General features: G+C 37.8%; 1 protein-coding gene across 2 annotated transcripts in view; it reads left to right on the top strand.

The window, feature by feature from the left end:
* Positions 1-17,417, top strand: part of EPRS1 (glutamyl-prolyl-tRNA synthetase 1) — a gene marked incomplete at both ends in the record, with an annotated part of 82,517 nt that overhangs the window by 55,621 nt on the left and 9,479 nt on the right. For both annotated transcript variants that reach the window (XM_080699260.1, XM_080699261.1), the window contains 9 exons: positions 2,934-2,985; positions 4,168-4,377; positions 4,703-4,775; positions 5,966-6,045; positions 6,248-6,349; positions 8,050-8,205; positions 10,627-10,824; positions 12,144-12,317; positions 16,653-16,813. In XM_080699260.1, the coding sequence (XP_080555386.1) occupies positions 2,934-2,985; positions 4,168-4,377; positions 4,703-4,775; positions 5,966-6,045; positions 6,248-6,349; positions 8,050-8,205; positions 10,627-10,824; positions 12,144-12,317; positions 16,653-16,813 (1,206 nt within the window). The remainder of the gene's footprint in view (positions 1-2,933; positions 2,986-4,167; positions 4,378-4,702; positions 4,776-5,965; positions 6,046-6,247; positions 6,350-8,049; positions 8,206-10,626; positions 10,825-12,143; positions 12,318-16,652; positions 16,814-17,417) is intronic.

A 17,417-nucleotide genomic window follows, 5' to 3' on the forward strand; every position in this document is an offset into this window, starting at 1 on the left:
AAGTGAAAAATCTTTCATGGGAACTAATAACTTCCTTCACAATAGGATTTAAAAATTGATAGTTTAAATATTAGACAAACTTGGTTTGAAAAAAAGCAGTGCATTGTTTCTTTCAGGATTTTCCTACATGTTTAAATAATGTGCTTCTGTTTATAAATCCCCATCCCAAAATTAGGGCAAACTTTGTGATGCAGTAAGTTTCCTTTAATGGCTAGTAAGAAAATACTGTCATTGAGGTACCCTTATTTTTTGTTTTTGTTTTTCATTTATTCAGCACTGGGGAATACCAGGAATGTCCTATCTCTGGGCTGCATCCAAGCACTATTTTTGTTTTTTTATTTTGGAACAAAGTCTCACGAGGGCATCACTGAGTTGCTGAGGCTAGACTTGAACATGCAATCTATCTTCCTATCTCAGCCTCCCAAGTGTAGGATTATAGGCATGTGCCACCATACCCAGTGATAACCTTGGTTTAGATCTGTTTAATTGAATTTTAAGTTCCATTGCCTCTCATTTCACACCATACATACATATTCTTGTGTGTGTGTGTGTGGGGGGGTCGATCGATCTGGAGATTACACCCAAGGGCGTTCTGTCTCCAAGCTATAATCCCCAGCCTTTTTTGTTTTTGCTTTAAAACAAGGTCTCACTATGTCACTGGGAGTTTTCTAACATTGCTGAAACTGTCCTCAAACACCTGCAATCCTTCTATCTCAGCCTCCCAAGTACTGGTATTACAGGCGTGGATCACCACATCTCATCGTACACATATATTCTTACGAGAATATAAGAGTTCTTTTGGTGTGTGTATATATTGAGTAGATGATCAGATTTATAGAATAGTGAGAGTAGGTCTTCTTGCCTTTTACCTTTATTGCTTGTAAAAGGGCTAGGTTTCCTGTAGTCATTTTGCTGAGGTGTGTCAGTACAACAGTAGAGAATTTTTTTTTTTTTCTTTTTTCTTTTTTTTCTTTTTTGGTACTGGGGGTGGAACCCAGGGGCTTTTCTACCTCCGGGCTATACTCCCAGACCTATTTTATACTTATTTGGAAACAGGGTCTCACTAAGTTGCTGCGAGCCTCATTCAGTAGCTGAAGCTGGCTTCAAACCTGTGCAATCCTCCTGTCTCAGCCTCCCAAGCGCTGGGATTATAAGTGTGCGCCACCATGCCTGGCTAAAACATTAAAAATTTAAGCCAATAAAAACTTTTTTTTTTTTTACAAAGTAGTCTGTATGTGTATAATAAAAAATGATTAATGGGTAGATCTTTCTGTGGGGTAATGAGACCATAATTCTCTGAATAATTATAATATTTCAATTCATTATTATTTGGAATAGTTTTTTTTTCATTGCAGATCTAGTGTATTTTATAAGCATCTGTCTCTAAAACATTTACTTGCTATAGTTGAAAGAAAAATATTTAAAATATAAGTGTGTATGTGTGTGGACCCACGTGTATGTTTGGGGATATCTGTTGATTTTTATGCGTTACTTTTACTGTTACACTAATTTACTAGCTGTAATTTTACCTAGCTTGAGGTTGTCAAAAGATTATATTTAAGTGGAGAATATATGTGAATACGTTCTGTCTTTATAAATATATTACCTTGAAAAGAACTTTGTAGCCAGGCATGGTGGTACGCGATTTTAATCCCAGTACTTGGGAGGCTAAGACAGTAAGATTACAGGTTTGTGGCCAGTCTCAGGAACTTGTGAAGCCCTCTGCAACATAGTGAGACCCTGTTTCAAAATAAAAAATAAAATTGGACCAGGGGTATAGTTGGAGGTGGAATACCACTGGGTTCAGTCACCAGAACTGAACCCCCCGCCAAAAAAATAGAGCTGAGGTTGTGACTCTGGAGTAGAAAGCCCCTGAGTTCAACTACACACACAAAAAAAGTACTTTGTAAAAATAGATATCTGCATTAAAATCATACCTTTTGTTAGATTTTCTTTGCTAGTGTTTTGCATATCATATCTTATCACATTTTAAGAGAAATTGAACTGTTTTCTAGGTTAAAAATATTATCATGAGCTGGGCATGGTGTTGCATGCTTGTAATCCCAATATTTGGGAGATTGAAATGGAGGATCTGGGTTCGTGTCCAGCCTCAGTTACTTAGTGAGGCCATTTGCAACTTAGACCCTTTTTTAAAACAATACAAAATTGCACTTAGAGGTAGAAAGCTCCTGGGTTCCATCCCCAACCCCACATATGCACACACAAAATTGGGCTGGGGGTGTAGATCGGAGGTAGAATGCACCTGGATTCAGCCAGATCGGAGGTAGAATGCACCTGGATTCAGCCCTCAGCACACACACACACACACACACACACACACACACACACACGCGCGCGCGCGTATATATATATATATATATATATATATATGTTGGGCAAATATAGAAAATATATAAATATTAGAAATAACTGATGTTAAAGAAAAAACTAATCATTTGAATGTGAGGGGTTTATTTTCAATTCAACCTGCTGTGGTTTGAATGTGTCCCCACGAAGTATGTGTGTTGGGAAATTAATCCCCAAATTCTTGTGTTAATTGCATTTGGGGGTAGGACCCATGGCAGGTAACTGAGAGTACCTGAAGTCGTGAAAGTGGGGCCTCATGATGGCATTGGTAGCTTCGTAGGGAAGGAAGAGGCCTGAGCTAGCTAGCAAGCATGCCATGTCTCTCCAAGTGATCCCTCTGCACCTTAGGGTGATGCAAGAAGGCCCTGACAGATGCTGCACAGACACGGGCACCATGCTCTTGGGACTTTTCAGCCTCTAAAACCATGTTCCAAATAAGCTTCTTTATAGATTACTCGGTCTCAAGTGTTTTGTTTAAGAACAGAGAGAATGGACTTAAGACACAGCCTAAAAGCAATTAAATGAAGGGATTCATATTTTTTTGTTTTTTTTTTAAATATCTGCAGGTTGGGTCTTGAAGCAAAAAAAGAAGAAAATCTTGCTGATTGGTATTCTCAAGTGAGTTTATATTTAATTGGCTTTCTGTTTTAAATTTCTCAAAAGCTGCTTTATAATTAAAATATAGATAAAAGTTAATAGTAAATTATATATGGTACCTCTTAATATATAGCATAGTCTTTTTTTTTTTTTTTTTTTTGGTGGTACTGTGGGTGGAACCCAGGGGCTTTTCTACCTCCAGGCTATACTCCCAGACCTATTTTATATTTTATTTGGAAACGGTCTCACTGAGTTGCTGAGAGCCTCACTAAGTAGCGGAGGCTGGCTTTGAACCTGTGCAATCCTTCTATCTCAGCCTCCCAAACGCTGGGATTACAAGTGTGCACCAGCACGCCCAGTTCCTAATATAGTCTTTTTGTGTGTGTGTGTGTGTGTGTGTGTGTGTGTGTGTGTGTGTGTGTGTGGTACTGAGGATGGAACCCTTCTACCTTCGGGCTACACTCCCAGACCCATTTTATATTTTATTTGGAAACAGGGTCTTAAGCCAGCGAGGCTGGCTTCGAAACTGCGCCATCCTCCTGTCTCTGCCTTCCAAGCGCAGAGATTACAAACGTGCACCACCACGCCTGACTAGCATAGTCTTTTAACATGTTAAAGTTTTCATAGCATGATCCAGTAAATTATTTGAGTTGAAAAGTAGCCCTATGGGATAGTCATTATTCCCCCCCCCCCCATGAGAAGGTAAAGGGATTAGGGACTAGTCTATTCAGAAAAAGGGTAAGCATAGGCAAGATTGGAATTCAAGTCTTTTTAAGAGTTTAGAACCATTATATGTTCTGTCAAGAGCCCTGTTAAATATATTTCTCAGGATAGGAAGGTCTGTTTTACTTTTTTTTTTTTTTTTTTGGTGGTACTGGGTTCCTGGAAACCCTTCTACCTCCGGGCTACACTCCCACCCGATCTATTTTTATTTGGAAACGGGGTCTCTTAAGCCAGTGAGACTGGCTTCGAACATGCGCGATCCTCCTGTCTCCACCTCCCAAGTGTGGGGATTACAAGCGTGGGCCACCACGCCCAGTTGTTTTACTTTCATTCAAATTTTCCACCTTAAGAGGATATGCCAACAGTTAGGAAGCCTCCAAATTGAAACTTTGATCATATAGATTCTTGCCACTTAATACACTTATATATTTAATTTTGACTCATTTTAGGCTTTACAGGCTTTATTTTTCTCTTAAAAAGGTCATCACAAAGTCAGAAATGATTGAGTACTATGATGTAAGTGGCTGCTATATCCTTCGTCCCTGGGCATATTCCATTTGGGAATCCATCAAGAACTTTTTTGATGCCGAGATCAAGAAACTTGGTGTTGAAAACTGCTATTTTCCCATATTTGTGTCTCAAGGTGCATTAGAGAAAGAGAAGAGTCATGTTGCTGACTTTGCCCCTGAGGTAAATTAGCTTGTTTTTTTCTATCTTTTGCAATTTTCCTCTCATAAATTCAAACGTATATTAATAATGTATAATGCCAATTTAGAGAAACTAAAGTCATTTTTATTAAAAATATATATTTCTACCTTTATGGCAAGTTGTGATTGTGTTTGTCACATTAACTGATTAACTGACTTATACCTCTCCTCACAGTAACTGCAACAACTATTAACTTGCCTTAATTGATATTAAGAAAAACTGAAATAGAGAAAATTTGCCTGCATTTATACTGTTGCTCTAAAATGCCATTGAAAAAAATGTATGAAAAATCATTTTATCTCACTAGGTTGCTTGGGTTACAAGATCTGGCAAAACAGAGTTAGCAGAGCCAATTGCCATTCGTCCTACTAGTGAAACAGGTGAGAAACAGGCCTTGGAGTGCAGGAGAAAGTTCATTGAGGCTCCAGAGACAGCATCTAGGGTTGAGTCTCCACTGTGATATTTATAATCCTTGTTGGCAATATAGAATTTAAGGGATGTTGATAAAGAGTGATTACAAATTTAAGTTTTCTAGAATTTTATTCTTTAAACAGTATTCATTGCAGAGCTCTTTATCATTAGGACATAGGATTTCTTAAAAATACTTATTTATGCTATAATTTTTCAGAGTATTGCAAGGAATTTATTGGAATAATTTTTATTCTTGGGATTGATGATAAAATTGCAAACACTAAATCTTCATATCATACTAGCAGATTTTTGTTACTCTTTAAGACATTTAGATTGATATTTATGTAGTGTTTTTAAAGGTTGCTAAGTGCTTTCATTCACATAATCTTACATTATTCTCACAAAAATACTGTGAGGAAGGTAGAGGCAGCTATCTCCTTTTGCAGGTAAAGAAAGCTCTCTGAAAGATTAAGTAAAATTGGGCTTGATAATGTCTTCTGAAGTAATCAGCTGTCTTTAGAGTTATGATTGTTTGCTCTTTTCTTTGATGCTTCTAGTGATATTCCTTATAACGTACTTTTGACATTATGATACTAGCTTTTTTCTTACACCAGATTGGCAGTTTTGTTTTACTAATTGTAAATTATGGGTTAGGCTATAATTCATGGCAAGAGCTGTCATGCTTTGAGTAGTGCATCAATAGACCCAACCAAAATTCCAATTCTAATATATAACTGCTGGATTCAGTAAGTTACTTAGCTTTCATGTTTTTAACATTGGTATGACATTGACTTTAAGGGTTGAATGTGAGAAAACTGAACAGGATAACGAATGCAAAGAACTTAATATAGAATGTGGAATATACTTGCATTTTCAAAACAAAACATGAAAACAATCAGAGGATATTAAGGTTAAGTATAAATCACATGTTGTAAAGAATACAAAATATTATCAAGTTCATGTAGATTATATCTTTGTATGATATGCTTTATAAAATAGAAAATAATGTCATTCTCTTAACCATTACAAACACTGGGAACACATTTATACAAACACATTTTATTTTCTATTAATCATGTCACCAGTTTAACTTTATCAGCCATAAAAGAGAAATAAAGCTTCAAGTTACTAATTGTCCTTTTCCCCCTACGTTTTTCAGTAATGTATCCTGCATATGCAAAGTGGGTGCAATCACACAGAGACCTGCCCATCAGGCTCAATCAGTGGTGCAATGTGGTGGTAGGTGCACACTGCTTCCTATATTCTTCATAATTTTTACTCGTTATACTTTGTTTTCCATTATATGTAAAGGATTAGAAGTATGGAAGCATTCTTAAGTATTTTGTATCACAATTATGATTTCTGATTGCTCATCGTGTAAAGTTGTTGGTAGAAATGGAAAAGCTCAATTATGACTAAATTCCATTCTTGCTGCCTCTAGCGTTGGGAGTTCAAGCACCCTCAGCCTTTTCTGCGTACCCGTGAATTCCTTTGGCAGGAAGGGCACGGTGCTTTCGCTACCTTTGAAGAAGCAGCAGAAGAGGTATAAAAGTTGTTTTCTGTATTATTTATGTTCTGTTTCTCTGTTCGGGCTCTGCTTTTTAATTTTGTTATTTAAAATATATGTAATATAGCTGGGCACGATGGCACATAACCTTTAATCCAAGTCACGTGAGAGGCAGGTTTATTTATTTATTTATTTATTTTGCAGGTTTGGGGATGGAGCCCAGGGGCATTTGACCTCCAAACTATGCCTCCCAGCCCTATTTTTTATTCTTTATTTTGAAACAGGGTCTCACTAAGTTGCAAAGGCCTCACTAAGTAGCTGAGGCTGTCAACTTTACACTGTTTTATTGGATATCTTCCTTATTCTCACGTTGGCTGCTTTAACTTTTTCTTTTTTGTGTGTATGTGGTACTGGGAATGGAACCCAGGGACATTCTACCTTCAAGCTATACCCCCAATCCTATTTTTTTATTCTTTATTTTGAAACAAGGTCTCACTCAGTAGCTGTGGTTGGCCACGAACCTCGATCCTTCTGTCTCAAATTTCCAAGTGCTGGAATTACAAGCATCCGCCACCACGCCCAGCTTCCATAATTTTTTTTATTGTTTAAAGTTTTTTTCTCAAAAGTGTCCTCCCTACATCTCTCCCTTCTTTTCTTCCTTTTTTTTTTTTTTTTTTTGTGGTGCTAGGTTTAAACCCAGTGTCATTCTACCTCCGAGTTATACCCCCAACCCTATTCTATTTTATTCATTTATTTATTTATTTATTTATTTATTTATTTATTTATGTAGAGAATTTTTTTCTTTCCCCCTCCCATTCCCTCACTTAGGTTGTCTTATTTGCTCCTCTATAGGATTTCCTTTTTTCATCTAGAGTTCCTCCTATAACCCATTTTTCCTTAGCTTTTGCATATTAGGGAAAGAATATATTTATTTTTATTTATTTATTTTTTGTGGTACTGGGGGTGGAACCCAGGGACTTTTCTACCTCAACTAGCTGAGGCTGGCTTTGAACCTGTACGATCCTTCTGTCTCAGTCTCCCAAGCACTGGGATTACAGGCATGCACCACCAAGCCCAGCCAGATGTTCTTGTTTTAACTGGGTTTTCTCACTTCAATTCCTATACAAATTATTGACAAAACGGCATTTCTGGGTATAGGAGATATTCTTTACTTAGTCGTTTTTATTTTTGAAACAGTCTCACAAGTTGTGAAGGGCCTTGCGTAATCCTCCAGTCTCTGCCTCCTGAATGCTGAGATTACAAGCGTGAGCAACCATGCCTGGCCTATTTTTATTTTATTTTATTTATTTATTTATGTTGGTGGTACTGGGGATAGAACCCAGGGGCCCCTTCTACCTCTGGACTACACTCCCAGACCTATTTTATATTTTTAAATTTGTAAACAGGGTCTCTTAAGCCAGCTGAGGCTGACTTTGAACCTGTGCGATCCTCCTGTCTCAGCCTTCCAAGTGCGGGGATTACAAGCATGCGCCACCATGCTCGGCTCCTATTTTTAATTTTGAAACAGTCTCCCTAAAGTTGCTGATGGCCTCTCTAAGTTGCTGGGACTGGCTTCAAACTTGTGATCCTTCTGCCTTAGCCTCCCAAGTACTGGGATTGCAGGCATGTGCCACTATGCCCACTTCAACACAGTTTTAAATATTGTAATGAATAGATCTGTGATGAATAAATTTACCCTAAATTTGAACACATTTACATCTAAATTCTTATTACAGGTCATGCAGATGCTTGACTTATATGCTCAAGTATATGAAGAACTCCTGGCAATTCCTGTTGTAAAAGGAAGAAAGACTGAAAAGGAGAAATTTGCAGGAGGAGACTATACAACTACAGTAGAAGCATTTATATCTGCTAGTGGAAGAGCTATTCAGGTATCAGACTGATGCATTGGTGACTAAGCATAGTCTGTGGGCAAATCAAAGAATTTCTTCTGTCATCAGAGAATTAGACTTTTATAAATAGTGTTTAGTACAGCTATCATAGAAAAGAGCATAGCAGTTTCTCAAAATATTAGAAATAGAACTACTAAATGACCTTGCCATCCCACTCCTGGATATATGTCTGAAGGAAATGATATCAGTATATTGAAGAGACATTTGACCCTCATGTTCCTTACAGCACTATTTCCAATGACCCAGTGATGGAAAAACCTGAGTGTCCATCAGCTGTGTAATCAGAAAATGTGTCCATCAGAAAATGTGGCATAAAACTGAATGAATCCTTTTATTTGCAACAATATAATGGAATTGGGGATTATTATGTTTAGTGAATAAGCCAGGCACACAAAGATCAGTACCACATGATCTCACTGATGGGGAACCAAAATAGTTGAACTCCCAGAAGTTGAGAGTAGAATGGAAATAACCAGAGGCTGGGGAAGAAAGAATAGGGAAAGGTTGCTTAGTGAGTATTAAGTTCTATATAGATAGGAGCAACTAGTTCTAGTGTGCTACTGTTCAATAGGGTAATTAAATAAGTAATTACACTTCAAAAAAGTAAAGGATTTTACATTTTTATTATATAAGAAGTGATGTATTTGAGGAAATATGTCTAACCTGATTTAAGCATTGCAGAATGTATACATGTATCAAAATACCACAAGTTGCCTTATCAACATATACAATTTCTTCTATGTTTTTATGTACCAGTTAAAAAATAATGTGATGTATGCCTGTAGTGCTGGTTGCTTAGGAGGCTGAGGCAAGAGGCTCTTGAGTTTAAGGCTAGACTGGGAAACCTAGTGAGACTATCTCAAAAACAAAACAAAGGTATTTCATGTCCTTTCTAATCTCCATGGTTGGTTAAGTCATGACTTGTATTCTAAATTGCCAAAGTATGGGCCTCCTTTTTAACCTTGAAGTCCTTATTCCTTTGAAAAGAACTACCCAGAATACAAAAACTGTACGTTGTTTTTTTTTTTTTTTTAATTAATTCTATACTCTTACTATATCAGTTATGCTCTCTCTTTTTTGTGTGGTACTGGGGTTGGAACCCAGGAGCATTTGACCTTTGAGCTACACTCCAGCCCTATTTTTTATTTGTTATTTTGATACAGGGTCTCACTAAGTTGCAGAGGGCCTCACTGAGTGGCTGAGGCTGTCCGCAAACCACGATCTTCCAGTCTCAGCCTCCTGAATGCTGGGATTACAAGCATGTGCCACCACGCCCAGCTTATGCTTTATATTTTAAAATCTTGTATAAAATGGGGAGATAAAGCAGTTGTGGGGCAGGCCTTTTTTTTTTTTTTCAGGTATGTGGTACTAGTGATTAAACATAGGGGCATTCTACCATCAAGATACATCCCCTATCCTTTTTTTTTTTTTTTTTTTTTTTTTTTAGGTACTAGGGTGGAATTCAGGGACTTTTCTACCTCTGGACTATACTCCCAGACCTATTTTCATATTTTATTTGGAAACAGGGTCTCACTAAATTGCTGAGAGCCTCACTAAGTAGCTGAGGCTGGCTATGAACCTGTATGATCCTCCTGTCTCTGCCTCCCAAGTGCTGGGATTATGTGGGCCACCACGCCTGGCCTTATGCTTTATATTTTAAAATCTTGCAGCAGGTTGTGGTGGTGCACATTTGTAATCCCAGTACTTGAGAGGCTGAGACAGGAGGATTGCACAGGTTTGAAGCCAGCCTCAGCTACTTAGTGAGACCCTGTTTCCAAATAAAATACAAAATAGGTCTGGTAGTGTAGCTCAAAGGTAGAAAACCCCTGAGTTTCATCCCCAGCACCACAAAGAAAAAAAAAAAAAATCTTGCATAAAATGGGGAGATAAAGCAGGCCTTTTTTTTTTTTTTTTTTTTTTAAGGTATGTGGTACTAGGGATTAAACCTAGGGGCATTCTACCATCAAGATACATCCCCTACCCCTTTCAAAAATTGTTTTGAAACAAGTTTCACTAGGTTGTTGAGAGGGGTCTTGCTATGTTGCTGAGGCTGTCCTCAAACCTATGATCCTCCTTTCTTATCCTCCCAAGTATTGGCATTTCAGGCCTGGGCCACCATGCCCAGTTGTGTACTGAGAATTGAACCCAGGGCATTCTACCTCTGAGCTATACCCCAGACCTATTTTTATTTTTTATTTTGAAATTTTCTTACTAAGTTGCGGAGTGCCTAAATATCTGAGGCTGGCAGCAAACCTGCAATCCTCCTGTTTCAGCCTGCCAAGTACTGGGATTACAAGCCTGGCTGTTACTGACATTTTAAATCATATGGTTTTAACACTAATCATTCTCAATGGTATATAATAGGTTATTAAAATTAAAGCTATTATTTCTCTATTTTAGGGAGCAACATCACATCATTTAGGCCAGAATTTTTCCAAAATGTTTGAAATCATTTTTGAAGATCCAAAGACACCAGGAGAAAAGCAGTTTGCATACCAGTGTTCTTGGGGCCTGACAACTCGAACTATTGGTGTTATGATTATGGTTCATGGGGACAACATGGGCTTAATATTACCACCTCGTGTAGCCTGTGTTCAGGTAAGAAAAATATTTCTGATTACATTTCCTCTTAATAACCCATGTTAACTAAAGGACACTCGAAAGGATGGGTTTTGTTGTGGTTGTTTGTATTTTGGTGTGTGTGTGTGTGTGTGTGTGTGTGTGTGTGTGTGTGTGTTGTATGTAGTACTGGTGATTGACCCAGGGGCATTCTATCTCAAAGCTATACCCCTGGCTCTATTTTTTAGTTTCACTAAATTACAGAGGGCATCACTCAATTACTGAGGCTGTCTTCAATCAAACCTGTGATCCTCCTGTCTCAGCCTCCCAAGTACTGGGATTGCAAGTTTGTGCCACCATGCCCAGGCAAAAGAGTGATTTTCTGAATGTCATTCAGGTAGCTTTCTTGATAATAGAAACAACAGAAAATAAGGTAGACCTTAGTGTTATATAATTATATATACCATTGACATTAATGCTGTTTCTACTCATAATGTTTAAAGGTACTTTGTATAAAATGTTTTTAGAGCCAGGCGTGATGGCACACACTTGTAATCCCCGCACTTGGGAGGCTGAGATAGGAGGATCATTCTGGTTCAGAGCCAGCCTTGCTGGCTTAAGAGACCCTGTTTCCAAATAAAAAATATAAATAGGTCTGGGAGTGTAGCCCGGAGGTAGAAGGGTTCCCAGGAACCCCAGTACCACCAAAAAATAAAATACAATAAAATGTTTTTAGAAATCATTTTTTGAGCTGGGTATAGTGACACACACCTGCAGTCTCATTACATAGGAAACAGATAGAAGAATTGAAGGTTCAAGGCCAGCATGGAGTAACTTAGACTCTGTTTCAAGAGAAAAATTAAAAAATAGTGCTAGAGGTGTGACTCAGACGTACACTGTCCCAGGGTTCAATCATCAGTACCACAAAAAAAAAGGCAAATCATGTTTGAAGTGATTTATAATAGGTTAAATGAGTAGGCCAAATGAGAATGCATTTAGCTAAGTGATAAATAGCTAATTAGATGTTACATATAGATTAGAAATCACACATTTATTTGTGTTAAGATTTATAGTGAGCTAGTTAGCTGGGCATGGTTGGCTCAGGCCTCTACTTGGGAGGCTGAAACAGGTGGATCACAATTCTACAGCAATTTAATTAGACCCTCAACAATTTAGTGATGCCTTGTTTCAAAATAAAAAGAACCAAGGATGTAGCTCAGAGGCAGAATGCCCCTGGACTGAATCCCCAGTATGACCCCCCCAAAAAAAAAAAAAGATTTTTATAGTCACTAAGAGGATATTGTAAAGTTACAGAACTCCATTACTTCTTTATGCTCTGTCTGTGTGCTGGACTCTAGGTGGTGGTTATTCCGTGTGGCATTACAAATGCACTTTCTGAAGAAGACAAAGAAGCATTGGTTGCAAAATGCAATGATTATAAAAAGCGGCTACTTAGTGCTAACATTCGTGTTAGAGTTGATTTGCGAGATAACTATTCACCGGGTTGGAAATTCAATCACTGGGAGCTTAAGGTAAATTCTTCAGTTGTGTCTTTTACTCCCATACCCCTGGTTTTGATTTTCTCTATTCTTCATTTTGTTTTTATAAAACGTATAGGTTTTTCATTATTCTTTACTATTCTGATATTTCTTTTTTACTTAAACTCTTGCTCATCAACACAGTTCATACTTTGTAATAGTGCTACTTAATTTTAGGTATTTGTTGAACTTAAAATAGTTTTTCAGGGGTTGGGATGTTTATGCTCAGTGGTAGAGCAGTTGCCTAGCAGATAGGAGGCTCTCAGTTTGATGCCCACCACTGCAAAACATTACAATTTTTGTCAGAGCCTGTTTTTTCTATGTTAGAATTAAATGGTTTTGAAATCTTTGTTTATATGTAATAAATCTCATATGGTTATATATTGAAATGTTTATGTAGAAATTAATATATAGGATATTTGAAAAGTAAGACTGTCAAAATAGTGATTCTTGGATATTACCTAGTTGTCATTGTTACAACTAATATGGTATAGTAAAACATCAGAGATGAATTCCTATACCATATATTTTACATTATTTTATTGATTTTTATTTTGCATTTATAGAACTCATCCAAATTCCAGTTTAATGTTTTAAATACAACTTCCATTTATCATACAATGTTGTTGATAGATTATCTGTGTTCTTAATTTTATAAACTGGGATTTAACATTTTTTTTCTTTTGCTGAGACAGGGAATCATAATTGGATATAGAAATTAGAAGTTAGTTGTGGTGGTGTAAGCCTGTATTCCCAGTACTTGGGAGGCTATGACAGAAGGATTTCAGGTTCACAGCCAGCCTTGGCAATTTAGGCCCGCCACAACTTAGACCTTGTTTCAAAATAAAAATAAAATAGGGTTGAAGGTGTAGATCTGAGACAGAATGCCCTTGAGTTTCATTTCTAGTACCCCCCTAACACACACACAAGAATATATAAACTCAGCTGGGCATCATGGTGCAGATCTGTAATCCCAGTGCTTGGGAGGCTAAGACAGGAGAAATACAGGTTCAAGGCCAGCCTTAGCCTTAACTTAGTGAGACCCTCGGCAACTTAGCAAAACCTGTTTCAAAAATAAAAAGGGCTAAAGATGTAGTTCAGAGGCAAAATCCCCAGTCACACACACACACACACACACACACACACACACAACACACTACAGGAAGTGGGATTAAAAAATGTAGTGAAATTGTATCTCTAAGCTTTCAAGTATGGAAGTTTGGCAATGTTGGAATTATTCAGTATTGATAATTATCTTATTCTTTAAAAATAGCTCCTGAGGTCAATCTTCTTGCTGGGTATCTGTGTTGCAACTCTTTTATGTAATGTACTTCTCCTTACATGTTCTCTTACCTTCAGTGAAAACATTGGGGTGGGGGGCAAGTAGGGATTGAACCCAGGAATGTTCTACCTCTTAGCTGTACCTCCAGCCCTGTTTTACTTTTCTTAGTTTAAAACAGGGCCTCACTGAGTTGCTGAAGCTGACCTCAAACTTATGATCTTCCTGTCTCAGCCTCCCGAGTACTGAGATTACTTACAGGTGTGTACCCCTTCCTGCCTTCAGTGTGACCTTAAAGATGAATATTTCCACTGCACAATTTCTTCTTTAATTGTCGTCTTTTTTGCTTACTTAGAAATAGTTAATCTGTTGCCAGTAGCAATTTCTCTAAACCAGTTTATACTTAACTGGATACTAAATGTTAAAGGAGGAACTTACTGTTGCTACAAGCTTAATTTAAAAGGAGAACTGGGCTTGGTGGCGCAGGCTTGTCATCCCAGCATTCGGGAGGCTGAGACCAGAGGATCACGGTTCACAGACAGCCTCTGCTACTTAGTGAGGCCCTCTGCAACTCAGTGAGACCCAGTTTCAAAAAGAATAAAAACTAGGGCAGGGGGTGTAGCCCAGAGGTCGAATGCCCCTAGGTTCTATCCCCAGATCCGCAAAAAAAGAAGGAAAGGAAGGAAGGAGGGAAGGAAGGAAGGAGAGAGGGAGCCGGGTTTGGTGGCACACACCTGTAATCCTAGTACTTAGAAGGCTAAAACAGGAGTATCGCAGGTTCAAGGCTAGCCTCAGCAACATAGTGAATCTCTGCAACTTAGTAAGACCTTGTTTCAAGAATAAAGCAAGGATGTGAGTAGAGGTCAGAGGCAGAATGTCCCTGGATTCAGTTCCCAGTACCTCAATAAATGAATGAAGGAAAGAAGGGAAAAAATGTCGTCCACACTCATTTCTAAATCTCTCCTCCTCCCCTTCCTTTTTTATTCACCCCTTCTCCTAAGACTGACTCGTCTTTTCTCTGTTGTTTGTCTTTTTGTCCTGGTAAGCCTATGCTATGTGGGGAGATACTCCTAACGTGAGTTGGGCCTGCTACAGTTTTCTTGTCTACATTGCTCTGAATAAAAATAAGATGCCTGAGTTTTAAACTTGATAACTAAATTTAAAAAGCATTAAAAAGAGTTTTACTAGCTAGTGACAGGTAATTTTACAGATTGAGCTCCATTTGTACTCAAAAAGTTTGATTTTGGAGCATTTCTGGTTTTTAGATTAGGAATACTTAAAGAGTAAAGTCCATGTAAGTATTTCAAAGTCTTAAAACCTGAAATCTGGAATGCTTCTGGTCTCAAGCATTGTGGACAAGGGATAATCATTGGTTAGCTTTATTATTTTTTAGTAGTTATTTTATTTTATTTATTTATTTTTATTTTTTTGTGGTACTGGGGCTTGAACCTAGAGCTTCGTGCATGCTAGGCAAATGCTCTACCACCAGTTTACATCCCCAGCCCACCTATAGCACTTTTAAAAGCCATTTTAGTTCCATTTAGTGCAAGAATTCTAGATAAAAGAAGACTTTTTAAATTTTATTTTTATTTATTTATTTATTTATTTTGGTGGTATTGGGTGTGGAACCAGGGGCTTTCTACCTCTGGGCTATACTCCCAAACCTATTTTATATTTTATTTGGAAACAGGGTCTCACTAAGTTGCTGAGATCTCATGTAGTAGCTGAGGCTGGCTTCGAACCTGTGCGATCCTCCTATCTCAGCATCCCAAGCGCGGGGATTACAAGTGTGTGCCACCATGGCCGGCAGTAAAGAAGACATTTCGAGAGATCTACACCTGTATTCATTTGTCAGTGGTGAACTTTGTATATTGATGTCTGTATGTGTTATGAGACTCATTTAGGTTAATACATGAGGTGTAATGTGGTTTTTGGTTGCTAGACCAGAACTCAGCAATTCCTAGATTCTTTATAATACCCTTCTGGTATTATGAATATAAAAGAAGAATATAATATGCATGTGTTAAGCAAGTCTTATACAGGTTAAATGATTAAAATAATTTTGTGCTTTATTGAAAAGAAAAACAAGTCTTTTGCAAATAAATTTGTAACTAGTTCGAATAAATCACCAACAAATACTTTTCATTATTCTATTTCATATTTTCTCTTCTTTCTTCTTTACAGATAGTCTCTGTTTTTCCATCTCTGTGCCTGGGCCTTTGCTATTTTTACTTTCTGGGTTATAAAGTGTTTTATCATTAAACAGTCATAAACAACAGTAAAGCAAGTACAGTGCAAAGAATTTTTCCAGCTTGAGGCATTTGAAAATAATATGCTAACCCAGTGCCTCATGACCCTACAGACATTCTCTCCTACCTGATTACAACGAACAAAGTCAGTCTGTTAACACTGTTACATGCTACCATCTAATTCTAGAGCTCAGGCAGATTTTGTGTTTTCTCATTAATACCTTCCTTAGCTGAAGAATCTAGTTCAAAATTAAACATTGCAAGCCAGGTCTGGTGGCACACACAGTGCACTGATCCACTCAGTGACTTAGGGTATCTTTGACCTCAGGAAGCCTTCTCTGAGATGGGCATAGTGGTGCATGCCTGTAATCCCAGTACTTGGAAGGCTGAGACAAGAGGATCAAAGTAGCGAGACCCTGTTTCAAATTAAGAAATAAAAAGGTAGGGGGTGTGGCTGGAAAGTAGGATGCTCCCGATTCAATCCCCAACACCAAGAAAAGAAAGGAAGGAAGGAAGGCTTCTTTGTTTACTTTTATGTACTATGTGCTATTTTGTGATCTAGACAACTTTTTACAGTTCTCTATTAAGATCCTCAGTAGCTCAGAACTGCTCAGGTAGCAGATCTTTTCCTCATGTTATTTTATTATTGGAATAGGTTTCTATAATATCTCTGGACCTGCTGCTTTCTTGTTTGGTTACACTTTTGCTTTTTAGATTTTTATGGTTTATAAAGCCATGAAATAAGTATGTATTCAACTATAGACCTACATCTGCCATTTTAACTGCCTTTTCGTTTTATAGGGAGTTCCCATTAGACTTGAAGTTGGGCCACGTGATATGAAGAGCTGTCAGTTTGTAGCTGTCAGACGAGATACTGGAGAAAAGCTGACAGTTGCTGAAAGTGATGCTGAGACTAAACTTCAAGCTATTTTGGAAGACATCCAGGTTAATCTTTTCACAAGGTAGTTTCTTAAAATTGCTTTTATCTTTTGTTTTCAAATTCTTGTGTTGCCCCAAAAGAAAGTATTCCCTCTGAATCCCAGTCCACTTAATTTTCTGCTTTGTTTTTGACTTGTAGTTGTTTTTCTAGGTGCCTTCTGTGTCATGCCAGGTTTGCAGCACTTGATTGCTTCCTGGACTAATTTGGGTTAATTTTAGATTCACGCTTTTATGGCTTATAAATGTGAGAGAGATTAAGACATTGACTCTTACCTGCTAGGTACACATTGGTAGTAATTGGGAAGCTTCAATAAATACCAGTGCCTGAGCACCTTCCCTAGGTACTGATTATTTTTTGGTACAGAGAGGACCTAGCAACTATAGTGGGGGGGGGGTTGTTGTTGTTGTAGTTGTTATTGTTGTTTGTTTGTGTTTTGGTAGTGAGAGTTGAACCTAGGGGCATTCTACCTCTGGGCTACACCCCCCACCTTTTTATTTATTTATTTTTTTGTTTTGAAACAGGGTCATACTAGGTTTCTGAGACTCTTGCTAATTGCTGAAGCTGTCCTAAACTTGAGATTCTCCTGTCTCAGCATCCCTAGTGCTGGGATTACAGGGGTGCACCAC

The sequence above is a fragment of the Muscardinus avellanarius genome (genome assembly GCF_963383645.1).
Source record: "Muscardinus avellanarius genome assembly, chromosome: 7".
In the NCBI taxonomy this organism is placed as follows: Eukaryota; Metazoa; Chordata; class Mammalia; order Rodentia; family Gliridae; genus Muscardinus; species Muscardinus avellanarius.